The 15,098-nt window shown below is 44.0% G+C and overlaps 1 protein-coding gene across 2 annotated transcripts in view; it reads left to right on the top strand.

Annotated features, from left to right (window-relative positions):
- Positions 1-15,098, top strand: part of THSD4 (thrombospondin type 1 domain containing 4) — a 585,321-nt gene that overhangs the window by 557,222 nt on the left and 13,001 nt on the right. For both annotated transcript variants that reach the window (XM_033109294.1, XM_033109295.1), the window contains 4 exons: positions 1,796-2,068; positions 5,418-5,547; positions 6,462-6,666; positions 7,236-7,409. In XM_033109294.1, coding sequence (XP_032965185.1) covers positions 1,796-2,068; positions 5,418-5,547; positions 6,462-6,666; positions 7,236-7,409 — 782 coding nt within the window. The remainder of the gene's footprint in view (positions 1-1,795; positions 2,069-5,417; positions 5,548-6,461; positions 6,667-7,235; positions 7,410-15,098) is intronic.

The raw sequence follows: 15,098 nt of genomic DNA on the forward strand, positions 1-15,098 counted from the left end.
AGTGGTTGCCAGGGGAGGGAGGGACAAATGGGTGGAGCACAGAGAACTTTTAAGTCAATTCCAGAAGCAGTGACGCTCTTCTGTATGACACCAGAATAGGTGACCCATGTCATTATACACTTGTCCAAACCCACTGCAAACTCTGGACTTTGGGTGATGAGGATGTTTCCATGCAGGCTCATTAATTGTAACCAATGCACCACTCTGGTGGGGAGGGGGCTTGTTGATAATGTGCATGGGGGGGGTAGGGGAGGGATGGGAACTCTGTACTTTCCACTTAATTTTTCTGTAAACCTGAAACTGCTCTTAAAAAAAAAAAAAGTCTACTAAAAGAAGGCAATCTCCCCCCAAACTTTTCCCCCTTCCCCCGACCCCTGTCCCAGAGGGAATCGCTCAACAATTTGGTGGGATTCTACCCAGCCCTTTTCTACGCGTGTACAAACGTGTTTGCAGCCAATTGGAATCTTTGTCTATAGCCTAAATGTACACAGAACATCACATGTCTTTCTCTACCATAAGTCAATGGAAATCTAACTTGAACTTGAAACTTCTTTGAAACTAGAAGAAATTCAATCCCAGTCCAGATGGGGCTCCACACACACACTGCAGGTGTGAGGAAAAGTTCCTGCCTGGTACAGGTGAGGGTCTGCAGTGGTCAGGGAACGCGAGACCTCAGGCTCCTGCCTCTCCCGCCATGGAAACATCTCTCTCTCTCCCTCTCTGCCTCTCTGCCTCTCTCTCATAAGCGCTCTCACTTTTCCCTCTTCCTTCTCTCCTTCCGGTCATCTGTCTCCTCTGGGATCTGACATCCTTACTGAGTGCTAGGCTTTCACTGTGGGAAGGAAGAGCTGTTGACTTACAGCAGCTTTCGCTTTCTCTTCTGCAAAAATTCAAGGCAAAAAAATCTCAGGGCTTGGCTCCTCTTTTGACTGAGGGAGATAAAGAAGGAATCACAGATTCACTTCTCAGAAAGTGTCTGCCACGTCTCTGTGTGCATATATGTGATATAGACTGAATTCTGCTGTGCTTTCTTCTTCCACCAAATAACAGACCAGAGTCAAATCTCCATGTCAGAACACATATTTGCTTCATTCTTTTTAAAAAAAATAACAGTATTCCATTCATGCTGATAGCATAATTTATCTTAACCAGTACCACTGGTGGACATTTAAGTCTGTTCTACTGCTTGGCTATTTCAAAGAATGCTTTAGTGACCATACTTGTACATACAGCTTTGTGTAAAAGAATGGGAATATTTGTACAACAGATGTCCTAGAAACTGAAATGCCTAAGTCAAAGGTACGTACATTCAAATTTTTGGTAGATATTGCCAAATTGCTCTCCAAGATTTGCATTTATTTGCAGGCTCCCCCCACAGTGTATGAGAGCATGTTTTCCAGCACCTTCAACAAGGGGTTTACGGATATAAGGGTTTCCAAAGTTCTAATCTTTATTGTTAGGTGAATAGAGTTGTGGTTCTAGTTTTCACATGTAGTTCTTTAATTATGAGTGAAATTTCTGTTTAGCATTTTTGTATGACTTTTGGCTATCTGTATTTCTTTTTGTGTGAACTGCCTCTCCCTGGCCCTTTCCTACTTTTCCTATTCATCTTTTTCCTATTCATTTTTAATAATGTTTTGAATATTAGGGAAATCAGTGTCTGTTTATTTTAAATATGTGTGCTATGGATTAGAAATGATCGCGTGCTACCTGATTTCTAACGGTGAAGCAGCTTCCTCTTTACAACTCCACGTCCAAACTGATCTGTGCGTGTGCACTGGCTTCTGTCTCCTAGGGGAGCCCTTCAATGGCCAGCTGGTGACAGAAGGGAGGAGCCACGAGGAGGGAGAAGAGAAGGACAGGAATGAGAAGGAAGACGTGCGTGGTGGGGCACCCGAAATATTCACCTCAGAATCAGTGCAGACCTTCCCCGTCAGGCATCCTGATAGATTTTCTTCCCACCGGCCAGACAATGTGGTACCCCCAGCACCACAGCCGCCACGACGAAGCCGAGACCACAACTGGAAGCAGCTCGGGACAACGGAATGCTCCACGACCTGCGGGAAAGGTGAGCTCACGGGTGCGCGGGGAGGGTCTCCGCAGATGCCCAAATGAGGACCGTGCAGGTGGGCCCGAGGGCCATGGCAAACCCTCCCCTCTGTGAGCCTGGCTGTGAGGTGGCTCGTTAGTGTGATGTTGTGTAAGGAATCCCCAAGACCACCCGCAGGCGCGACGACCCTCTATAAGAACGTATAAGACAGAAAAGCTACTATGCTCGTGGTTACAGTTTATTACAGCGAGAAGATACAGATTGGAAGCAGCAAAGGGAGGCAGAAAGCTAGAGATAATTATGTAGTAAGGCCAAAATCATTTCAGTGAGGACCTGTCCATGACACTAGAGGTTAGCAGTATGAAACACAACTGACACAGGCACCCAAGATCAAAATGCTGTATTACTGAAATAGTCTGCCATTCAGGTAGTGGTGTGGTGCCCATTAAGAGAACCAGATACACTCAGAACTAGGTGAAAACAAGGGAACACTATAAAAGGATAAAAATTGTTGTCGGGTAGTTTGATATCACAGGTGGCATGTGTAGAAGATTCTCTTCCATCTCCTGTCTTTAAATGTAGCCTGGCCCAGCCCTTCCAGAAGGGTAAGACGTAGCCCTGTCCGGAGACCAGAAGGCATTGCATTGTGGACATAATGGGAGGAGAACAAAAGCATGTGCCATTTGTCAGCTCACCCTTCATGCTCCCACAGTCTTGTGTTCACTCTTCTCCAGTCCTTCCTGGTGGAACTAACTGGACCACACATTTCTATGGCTGTCACATTAAAATTTCCCTTGCTGTAAATACTTTCAGCTTTATGACATCGTCATCCCAGGATGGGCCCTGTCGCAGGTATCCAGGACTCCCTCTACTCAGTGACTAGATCTCTGTCCATCTGGTAAACCCTTGGCTTGGTTTGGCTGATTCCTGCTGTTCCAACTAGAGTTATTTTTTTTTCTTGCTCCTTATTTTGCGATCTCTCCATACTGCCTTACCAATCTCTACCGGTGGTACAGTTCCCTGCTCTGACATAACATACTTCTGTTTTGATCAATACACTCAAAGTATAACCCAACCAAACTGATCCCAGGTTTTCTCTGCTGCCTGAAGCTCAGCCAGCACCTGACCTCACCACCCCATTCTTGCTTGCTGCCAATTAGAGGAACATTGAATGCTTGAACAGTAAAAAGATGGCCAGATGTCTCCCTTTCTGCAGAAATCAAAACTGACCCAAAGAAAGAAACCGTTGTGGCCACTGGAGTCAAGAATTATAGATCTGGTATTTTCTCACCACCAGAGAAAGAGAGAGAGCCTCCGAATTTATTTCCTTGGCTAAACTCTGGAGCTGGACCTCGGACAAGTGTACTGTAAAGGCCGAAAGAGGGGAGGGGAAGGCAGGCAGAGGCCATGTGCAAACAGCCGCAAGCAGGACCCATCTTTGCAGGACACAGAGCATTTCTATGGTAACCTGTATCCTTTTAGCTCAAGATATTACATTTCTCCCTCACTTGAGTGCCAAGTGGTTGGGGTAGTTACTTTTGCTTTCCAACCCACAAACGTGTAAGTAGAAAAGTTAAACTCCTGTGGTCTGAAGGGAAAAGGATAGGCTAAACAGTAAGATTTTTACTTAATTCCTTAATAGCTGGCTCCCAAATGGGTACCTTGCAAGCTGTGAACCGAATCTTATCCATCTTTTTAACTCAACACAATATGCTTAATGTTTGTTGAATTTAATTAAAGTTCTCTTCTTAAATGGAAGCAGATATGTTGCTGGACAAAACTGAATTCCACAAAAGTTTTTGCTTCCTATTAATTTTACAGTCAGTACTGCTTTTTACTCAGCTAATAATTATGCTTAATTGGAACTTTATTTTAAATACTGGTCTCCAGTGATAGCTACATTGTAAATTTTTACTGCCAGAGTACTTTAAGCAAATGTTTGCTTTAGATTCAAAACTGTCTTACAAACTGTCCAGTTTCTTTCAAGAACTACCCTCTGGCTCAGTGTGTCACACAAGATCAGTTGAAACACTGAAGCATTGAAACACTGCTCATGGCAGGTGAAATATTGAGACACATATTAAAAGTTATCCCTCTAGTTATAATTTAAAATGTAGCAAGTTGCAAGTTCAGAAACTATAAATGTCTGTCAATTAGCAACAGAGCTAAGACAGAGCTGCAGAATAAATGATAGCATTCTGCCAAGCAGGAATTGTGCAGTGGCCTTCACTGGGGGTGGGGGGGGGCAGTGCTTTGTAAAGGAGTACCCTACTCTTCCAGCAGTTGCTTCCTCCTTTAGCTCCTTACATTTCTCACTTTGTAAACGTCCATTAGTAATACTCAGTGCTGCCACCAAGGGGTAGCAAAGAGGAAGGCCGAACTGTGAATTGACTGTTGTGGGTTGTTTGTTTGGGAGCTAGAAATTCCACTTAACAAATTCTTTGTTTCCAAAATAGATTTATCCATTTTTAGCCAATGAAACATATTAAAACACACACACACACACACACACACACACACACACACACACGTACACACACACATACACCAGAGGCAGTATGATTTTTTTTAACAAAGTAATAAAAATAAATATTAGACCTCTGGTAAATACTCATTCAACAAACTTTTATTGAGCACCTACTATTCTACTAGGTACTGAGGATACAGGGGTGAACAAGAATTAGTCTTGTCCCTGAGAAACTCGCTGTCTCATGGGAAGCAGACATATACTCAAATGTAAGTAAAATACCACTGGATCAGTACTGTATTAGGGGAATGTATAAAATGTTTTACAAACGGGAAGCCAGCTGCTCTTACAGCCTTTCTCAAATCTCCTTATTTCTCTGGTCCAACATAAACTGTCTCTTAAACATGTCTGGCGCTTGCAGGCCAGTTTGTCGGGCACTGTTGTTTCAGTGCAGTGACCTGGATAGCTCCCTCCCTCCAGCACACAGGTGCACACATCTACTCAGACCCAACATTTTCTCTAGGATGCAGCTTGAACCCTCTAGGACCCTTTCTCTTTGATGTTTGCAGAAATCCTTGAAGACGTTATTGTTTGTGCTTGTTTTATCATCACTCCCTTGCCTAGTGATATCTTGAACTTTTGTAAAAAAATATTGTTATCTGCCTTTGAGTGCTTTCAAACAACGTCCACAAATAGATTATAAGCTCTTTGAGGGCAAGAACTATTCCTACTCTTCTGGTGCTGACAAAGCCCTTGTGTGAGAAGTGTGTGTATAAGCATATAGACGAAGGAGGTGAGTGGGTGAATTGCTCTGCTTCTGTGGCATCTCTTCAGCACCTGGATCTCTGTGCATCTCCATCACAGACTGACATTGCAGGGGCTGTTCTCCTGTCTTTGCAGGGTCGCAGTATCCTATATTTCGCTGTGTGCACAGAAACACTCACGAAGAGGTTCCTGAGAGCTACTGTGACTCCAGCATGAAGCCGACCCCCGAGGAGGAGCCGTGCAACATCTTCCCTTGCCCAGCCTTGTAAGACGGCCTCTCTGTTCCCATCTCCTGTTATCAGGTCGCTTCTGGATGCTTGTGTGTAGGACCTTAGTAGCAGATATTATCTCATTTTTAAGTCAGGCTACCTCTGACTTGGGAACATGAGACTTGATCTATGCATACGATGCAGCCAGTTTGCAAGCACCCCTGTTTTTCAATATCCACACAGGAGCTCATAGCCTTTAGCAGGTCAGCACACTCCAAGGAGCCCAGCCTTTAGGAAATTGGAGCAATTAGGGTTTTTCCTGGTAAGGAAAACAACAAGGGAAGCAAAGAGTTACGATCCCGTGTGGTCAGTGGTGTAGGTGAGCTGTGTACAGAGAGAGAGAATGATGAAAGTCACAATACGTCTGCCTGGAAGCCAGGAAGAGCATGTGCGCTCTTGGCTGGTTATTCGGCCTTGGGCTGGTTATTGAGGAGAAATAGGAGGCTTGGAGGGGAAAGGGACCTTCACAGGGTCGAGCTTAATTCTCGCAGTAATAAAATGCCTTATTTACCTAAATGCCTTATTCACCTAAATGACAAAGCACGATGACAGGAGGCTATGTGAAGGTGATAGGTAAGTAGTTAATGGAAAATAAAGAATGCTGGAGTAAGATTTCTAGGTTAGTTCCGAAGTGGGTTAATGTTCTACAGGGTAATGAAACTAAGCTTTGGAGGTGTTTTTTTTGGGTTTTTTTAATCTAGATAAAAGTCATTTGTACCTTCTCAGTTTTCTTGACTTATATAGACTCTGGGCCCTAATCACTGGCAAATAGCATGTGGAACAGAGGTGACTCCTTTACAGAGTCAGGTGGCGCTTAGGCAGACTGATCAGCAGCGCCCTGGGATTCTGCTGCTTCTGTGTAAGCTCCTCCCTCTTCCTGTTGACTGACACTCTCTCCTTCCCGGGCCAGCTGGGACATCGGGGAGTGGTCGGAGTGCAGCAAAACCTGTGGCCTGGGCATGCAGCACCGCCAGGTCCTGTGCCGCCAGGTGTACGCCAACCGCAGCCTCACGGTGCAGCCCTACCGCTGCCAGCACCTGGACAAGCCCGAGACCACCAGCACCTGCCAGCTCAAGATCTGCAGCGAGTGGCAGGTCCGGACCGACTGGACCTCGGTACGTGGGGCGGGTGGCCTGCTCCAAGCGCCTCCTCCAGGACCCACCGCACCCTCCTTCCTCCCCGACCCACACCCGACAGGAAAGCGCCCTGAGTTCTCCGGGAGGGAACCGGTCCTATGGGGTTCTGGATGGCTGGGTTTGTAAACCGTAGCTTGTACAGATAGGTCGAGAGACTTAAGGCTAGTGTGTCTGTCACCACAGCCAACTTTCACGGGGTGCTGTGTGAGTACAGGTCTCCTGTCTCTCATGTGTCACGGTGGACTGAAGGTTGGCAAATAAATGCTGGTAGAACCAGCTCCTTCCAGTCTTGCTCTCCCATTTTATCGATGACAGAACTGAGGCTCAGAGGAACAAAATAATCAAGATATCTAAGGTCTTAGAGAAAAGGGTTGTGAAGTTTTCAGGGATGGGACCCTCCCCAGGTAGCATGGCATTAAAGAGGACCCAGGGGGCCTCACCACAGTCCTCTGTTCAGGTGGCAGGTAACAGGATCAGGGCACTGTATCTGAAGAGTCATCCAGCGCTAACGCCACCCGTTCCCCTGACATGAGCTTGCTGTGTTTCAGTGCTCGGTGCCCTGTGGAGTGGGACAGAGGACCCGTGACGTGAAGTGCGTAAGCAACATCGGGGATGTAGTCGATGACGAGGAATGCAACATGAAGCTCCGGCCGAGTGACATCGAGAATTGTGACATGGGACCCTGTGCCAAGAGCTGGTTCCTCACCGAGTGGAGTGAAAGGGTGAGCGTGGCGTGCAGACTGGGTTTTCTGGGGCTGGGGACCAAGGCCTGCTGGGCAAGGGGCAGGCGTCGTGTGTGTGTCCCAGGGTGCCCCAAACCACACACAAGGAATCCCCAGCGAAGAATCCCAAGGGTGATTTCTGACTTTGGGGAAAAGGCCCAGAGATGAACAATTGCAAGCTTCCTATCTTTATGTGAAGATTGAGGAGTCGGTGTGAAAAAGTTAGTCTAATTCTCCTTAGCACTCCACATAAATAATGAAATACTAAATAAAGCGAATAGTTGCATCACACCTTCATGCGTTTTGTGAGTGCCTAACATAGAAAAGGCTCTCAGCAAATCGCAGGCCCATCCCTGCTTCTCACTAACTGGCAACATTTCCCATCCTCTCCCCTCCCCAGGAGCCCGACACCTCACATTACACAGCCCCTGCCCTTGCCCTGAGACAGTCCCCAGATAGAGAGCATTTGGCAGGAACACTGAACTCTTAGGATAAGCATTCACTGTACCTCCAGTCCCAGGACTAGACTGTACAGGGCACCAGATTAGCCACCAGGAAGGTGCTAAGCAAAGGGAACAAAGGGAAAATGGGTGCCGATTTAAGGTGTCCACTGACTCAGACTTCTGCCCCTAAAGCTGAGTCCAGCAGAGCTCTCACCCAGTTCTCTTTGCGTGTCCCTCCCTTTCCAAGCCTCCCAGCAGCTCCTGGCATTGTGGAAGTGGTGCTGGGAGAGGTCTCAGAAGTCGCTTTGGGCAGCCTCCCCAGTAGCCCGAGGAATCCTAGACAACGTCCCCACATAGGTCTGACTCCTTTGTCAGAAATTCTCTGTGTCGTGACAATGACGGCTATTTCTTTACAGCCCACGGTGTCAGGACGTTTCCTTTGAACTGAAGCAGTGTATTTTGCCACCTCCCACTGTGGCCTGTAGAAAACCGGAGTGCACGCTCGTGACACTGCAGACGCACAGATAATGGGAAACCCCTTCCCCTTCTCCAGGCTGAAAATTCCTAGTTCCTTCAACTTCCTCTTTGTGTTTCTGGATTTCTAGCCGTCCCAGAACTCATTTGTATTCACACTAAACTTGCCAAATTTAGTGTGCAAGTAAATAGATGAAAACAATGCTGCTGGGCTTTCCTTTTCATGTTGGGAAGATGCTTTTGAAGGTAATGTTCATTTTTCTGCTCAAAAGGTAACATACACTATTATAAAAATATGAAAAGAATCAGAAAAATATACCTATAATCACTAGAAGATAAGTTAAGACTTTTAAGCTACACTGCCAAGCTCTTTTCTATTCATGCATACTTTGCATACATAGCTTTTTTATACTCATATATATTTTAAGGATATGAATCATAATATACAGTATATCATTTGGTAACCTGCTTTTTTCACTTATGTTGTGTGAACACTTTAATGGTATTGATAACCTTTAAAGCATGATGTTTAATTAGAATAAGCTATTGTAAAACTATTCTTAGGTTGGTGCAAAAGTAATTGCACTTCAAACGGTTAAAAAACAAGTGCAAAAACCGCAATTACATTTGCACCAACCTAATGTAATTGAACCAATCCCCTGTTTCTAAATATTTGAGGATTTTTTTCTAATTTTTTACTATTTTAAATAATACTTCAGTAAGTATCCTTATGCAGATATCTTGATGTGTACCTTTCCTTGTTTTTCTAAAATACTGTTCAGGAACTGGAATTATTTGAGTAAATGCTGTGAACTCTTTTAGAACTCTTGATACATTTTGGCATATTTCTCTCCAGAAATATTATTTTAGTTTAGTCTCCCACATAGCAACTGAGAGTGCTTTTATAATCCTTTTATTGCACTGATTATTTACAGGTTTTTAATTTCATCTCTCTATATTTACCACTCTCTGAAAAAGGCAATGGGCTCAGAACGCCCCAGGTAGAAAGAAAAAAAAAAAAAAAAAAAATATATATATATATATATATATATATATATATATATATATATGGAAATAACTGCAAAGATTTATTCGTCTGTGTGTCTCCCATATTTATTTAGAACAGTAAACTACTACATGTAAATTTGCAAGGAATTCCACACTAGCTATTTCCCCTCCAATAAAGACTTGTAAATTTCCCTTTAATGTAAATTTGCTTTGTATTTTAACATAAGTACTTGCTGGATCTAACCCTGGTCTTCAAATTCCAAATAGAGCAAAGAATGAGCACTTTATTCTTCTGTTTAGAGAACTTTTTTGTTCTTTTTTGGAAGCCAGGTGAGTTTGGCGCTGTGATGTAAGTAAATAATTTTGCTTTATCTACCCCCAGAATAGATCCTTATTCCTGAATGTTTGTGACTATTATAGAGCAGACGAGTGGGAAGGGGGTACTATTGGATTTAAGGAAAGTGAATCGCCTTTGAAATCCTTTTCCCAAGGACTCATCCCTTATTAGACCTTGAGCAAGCTGCTGGCTCTCTGACCCTCAGTTTCCTCATCTGTAATATTGCTGAGTGAGCATTAAGGCATAACATTTGAAACTATGACCTAGATGCTGCTGGCACACTGGGGAAGGTTTCCTGTGTGCTGCGCCATTCTTCTTGGGCTTCATGTCAACACTGGGCCTTCAAGCCACCATTTTTCTTAGGAAAGGTTCCGCCTCCAGGAATGACCAGCTGATGGCCATCTTCCACGTGTGACTAGTGGCTTTGTAGGAAAACCAACCTGTTAAGCTTTAGTATGAACTATGCAGTTTTTAGCCTAAACATGTATTGAGCACTTGTTGCAATGTAGGCGTGAATGAGACACAGCCTCTGTTTAAGGACTTCGAGTGGGAGAGACGAGAGAAGATGAGATTCAAGTTTACAAACACTTAAGGATCCAGGGCGATATTGTGATTTATAAGAAATATAGAGGGGGCCAAAAAAATGTATACACATTTTAAGAAAGGAAAACTGTATTAAAATTGTAATGCTCAATATATACCGATAACAAAAGATGAAGGAATACAAGTCACGTTTGACGTCTGCAATTACAAGAGGTGCTCAAAGTGGTTACCGTCAGCGTCCAGACACTTCTGATGACGGTGAAGTACTGCTTGAGCAACGTTGACCAAAGTGTCCACTTGTATACATTTTTTTGGCACCCCCAGTGTGTATTTGGTCTTTATCCAGTTCCTGGCTCACAGATACTAAAACCCTTGGAATTTCCTAAATGTGGAAAGTGATAAAGGAGTCTTTTGTTATGTTAACAAGGTGACTTTTAGAAAGCACCTAAGGATGGAGGATGGTTGCCAGAGTTGCCAACTGTGTGATTAGAGGGTTGGAACTTCAGTCCCCCTCCAGGGAAGGGGCAGGGGCTGGAAGTTGAGTCAGTCGCCAATGGCCAATGATTTAATCAATCGTGCCTATGTAATGAAGTCTCCATCGAAACCCAAAAGGATGGGGTTCAGAGAGCTTCTGGTTGGTGAACTCGTGGAGCTTGGGGGCAGAGCGGTGAACCTGGGGAGGGCATGAAAGCGCCGTTCCCTTTCCTACAGACTTTCCCCTTTACATCTTCTCCACTGGCTGTTTCTGAGTTATATCCTTTTATAATCAACCGGTAAAACGTTTCTGAGTTCTGTGAGCTGCTCTAGCAAATTGATCGAACCCGAGTTGGGAGTCTTGGGAACCTGATTTGTAGGCAGTTGGTCAGAAGTACAAGTTGTAACCTGGTCTTGTGATTGGCTGTAGGACTGACCCTTATCCTGTGGGAGCTGAGGCTATCTCCAGGTAGATAGTGTCAGAATTGAGTTGAATCGTAGGACACCCAGCTGGTGACTCAAGACTTGCTTAGAAATGACACAGGGAAGCATCCCCCAGCCCCGTCACTGGAATTGGTACCAGAACCCCAAAAGAGTATCCTGCTGCCCAATTTTAAATTAAATGACCTCCACCTAGATGAATTGAGGTTGTAAACTCAATCTGAATCTTCTCTTAAACTTCTAGGGCTATATGTACAGTTTTTCTGACTTGGTAACTCACCTTAAAAACATCCTTCTAGCTACTTTTACTTGAAGGTGGGCCCTATCAGATGTAGCCATCATTTACTCTTTAGTTCTGCAAGTCAATGGCAGGTTTCAACGTGTGCAATTTTTAATCACAACAGGAAAAATAAAACTTTTAGAAAAGTCCACCAGACTCAATTTTGTAACACCTAATTTCTAAGGATGTTTTCCAAGAGTGAAGATCTTGAGTTATTTAAATTATGGAAGATGATGCATAAAACCGAAGTTCAGGAATAGTCATTAGGGCCTTACAGTCCCTCAGGGGCCAGTTGGGCCAAGTTTAGCATTTAACTGCTGCTGGAGTGAGAAGGCAGCCCCCACCAGAGGGGGGCTTAGGAATTTCCTGCGTCTCTGCCTTTTGTCTGCCCAGAAGTTCCTTAGGAGTCAGGTCCTTCTTCTAGGCACATCCTTCAGGGACAATGAGTGTGTGTGTTTCAGTGCCTCCCTTTGAAGGTTAGTCTCTGCTGCCTGGTAGGCACCCCGTATACCACTCATTTCTACTGACAGGCTTCCTAGGACAGGTCCTGTGTGGGTAACAGCACGTTTCAAATTAATTTGTTGTGCTTTTCACTGCAGTTGAATAATAAAGTGAAGTTCCTCTGCAGGGCCCATCCTTACAATATTCTCTCACTGGGTACTGGCTTGGTCCTTAACATTCTTCTTTTAAATTAAGCACATGGGGAGATGGGGAAACTTTCCCAAGATACAATGTACATTACTCGGATTGGAAAGCAGAAAATTAAACTGGTGAGTCAAATGGAAATTAGCTGGAAAGAAATATTCTTACAGTATGAAATGAAAAGATAACTTAGATTTGATTTACCTTTTATTCTTTAGAAGAACTTAAATATCTTGAGTTTTAAAGTTAGGAAAGATACAAGATAATACATGGCTGAAACAAAGTTTAGTAATTGATTTATTCCATTATTGTAAAAACAGATTTTTTTAACCTAATTCATGGTCTAAGTTTTTTTATATCAACGCAAATAAGTAAAAAGTGTTTGTGAGCATGAAAGGGAGAAAAACCTCTATCCTCTTAGGTTCTGTAATGGAGGCCTGCAAATTAAGCTGACAAATAAAAAAGCCAGATTAATCAGAGAAAAGCATGCAAGTTTTATTTGATGTTAATTTTTTTACATGGCACAAGAGGACTTCATAGGAAAGAAGTGAAAATCCCAAAGACACAGTTAGATTCGAGGTCTTATATACCATTTTAACAAAGGGTGATAAATTATGAAGGGACTAGACAAAAGAAAGGGATTTGGGCTTATAAAATCAGTAAATTGTAGGCAAGTGGCTAAGAAATATATGGGGGAAACTAATGGAAGATAAGGGTTATTTTAGTAAAGCTTGTGCAGACTCATCCTGGCATCGATTCCCCATTGCCGACAAGAATGTTCTCTCCCTGGAACTGGGAGGGCCCCTTACTCCTGGGAAATGTATGCCCTGCTTTTAGGCAGGAAACGGCGAGCAGAGAGCTCTTCCTGCATCTGCTGTTTCTCAGTTGCCTACAGCTCAAAATAATCAATATGCCAAAGTAGCATATTGAGGGGTGGCATGTCTAATCCCCTTGAAGCCCTTTGTTCCAGAGAGTTCCCTCCCTAAGGAGTCAGACTCAGGTTAGCAGTAGTCACGTAAATGTCTGATGATTCATCGTGGGTTGTGATTTTACAAGACTAGGCAGCAAGTTACAAAAACAAAAGTAGTAATTTTGATAAAGAAATTAGGTGGTGAGTATTGCTTTTTGCTTTTCTTAATTTTTATTTGAAATTATATTGCTTTTATTTATTTTTAAACATGGTAATGTTGGTAGAAACCAAACATTGACTCCATTTTTAAGAAAATACCCAATAGAGACCCTTAGAAGGGCTTTGGTCATCATGTGAAGGCGCACTTTCGGAATGCGAAAGTCCTGATAAGAGAAGAGAAATGAGTGAGGGAGAGCCCAAGTCTGTGTTCATTTATTGCGCTGATATTCGTGGATTCACCCAAGGGAAAGATGCTGACTGAGAAGAAGTTAAAGATGATTTAATCGTCCCTGGCTGCGCTGAGCCTCCTTCTATAAAGAAGAACAAAATAGGACACAAATAACCGTAGTACAAAGGAAGACAACAGAATACAGAGTGTTGTGAGAATTCTGAGGATGGAAAGAGTATATTGAGTTGGACCATCAAAGAAGTTTTTAAGAGGAGATGATAGTTGAGCTGAGCTGAACTGATTGTTATGTGTCCGGGTGAAGGAAAGGAGCGCTCCAGGCAGAAGGTACGGCGTGAACAAGGCGCTGGGAGCATTTCATGTGATCAGGGTTTCGTGAACCCTGGTTCTCTCCAGCATGCAGTGTATAGAATAGAATAATGAAGACTGGGGCCATATTTTAAACCAGTTGGGGAAGTCCGTTAAGCAAATATTGTTAGAAATGGAACAGCTTCAGAGAGATTTCAGCATGTAGTTCCCAGCACCTGGAAGGCCAGCGACTTAGAAAAGCTGGTAAGTCTGAGCGAGAAGCTGCAGCCACAGTCCATGGTGCTGGGAACCACGGGCAGAAGGGACAAGACAGATGAGACAAATGTGTTAGAATCTACGAAACCTGATGTCTGGCTAGATTTGGGAAGCCAGCAGGCAGAAGAGCATCAATTTTGAATCCAGATATAAATTTGAACACAAATTGGAAATCCAGAGGAAGAATGGGTAAAAGTGATGTCCCGTCATTTACCCTTTGGACGTGAAGTATCTGTGGGACACCCACACGGACATGTCCTGAAAATTTAGGATGAGAAGCAAAATAAGGGAGCATTCCAACATATTTCAAGACAGATGGGAAATAATGTTCTTGGAGCTTCAGGGTGTGGCTCAGGGATGTGTTTGCTGTGACCTGGTTGAGGACAGACTGAGATTGGCAGAATGAAATCACCAACAGTTATGTGGCTGTGAGGGAAGCCGTATCCCTGTGAGCCTGGGCTTCTCTGCTTAGAGTGGGGGTGTACGTCCTGACCCTTCAAAGCCCCTCATACCGTTATTGGTCCCCTGCTGTATGCATCCATTGAGCTCCTGCTGTCCACATGTCATTCATTACCCCTAATCCTGCCAGGACTGTGTTCCTGTGCCAGCTGTCATGCCGGAAGTGGGAGGATCTGGGCCACTGGCCACAGGCCACTCAGGTGGTAGGGATATTAACGCTGAAGTGACTGGTTCCCAGGCCACGCTCTCCCTTTCTACCAGGATTCCTCCTGGTAGACTGTCAAAGCTGTGGCCTTCAGGGCCTGAAACCGGCTGCCCTGATATCACGCAGTAACATGGAGGTGACAGACGTCGGTTGCCCTCCTTCCCCAGACCAGCCCAGACTCATTACAAGCAGGTGGACGTGTGCCCAACTTTTCATGCTATCATGAGGGTGCCCCAAAAATGTATACACATTTTAAGAAAGTGAAACCGTATTAAAATGGTAATAGTCAATAAATACTGATAGCAAAAGATGAATAGAAGTCCCGTTTGACTTCTGCAATTACAAGAGGTGCTCAGAGTGGTCCCATCAGTGTCCAGACACTTCTGATTATGGCGAACTACTGCTTGAGCAACTTTGACCAAAGTGTCCACTTGTATATGTTTTTTTGGCATCCCCGGTATTTTCGAAAGCAAAAGCCAAGGACAGATAGTCTGACAAGTGTA

The sequence above is a fragment of the Rhinolophus ferrumequinum genome, chromosome 6 (genome assembly GCF_004115265.2).
Source record: "Rhinolophus ferrumequinum isolate MPI-CBG mRhiFer1 chromosome 6, mRhiFer1_v1.p, whole genome shotgun sequence".
NCBI lineage: Eukaryota > Metazoa > Chordata > Mammalia > Chiroptera > Rhinolophidae > Rhinolophus > Rhinolophus ferrumequinum.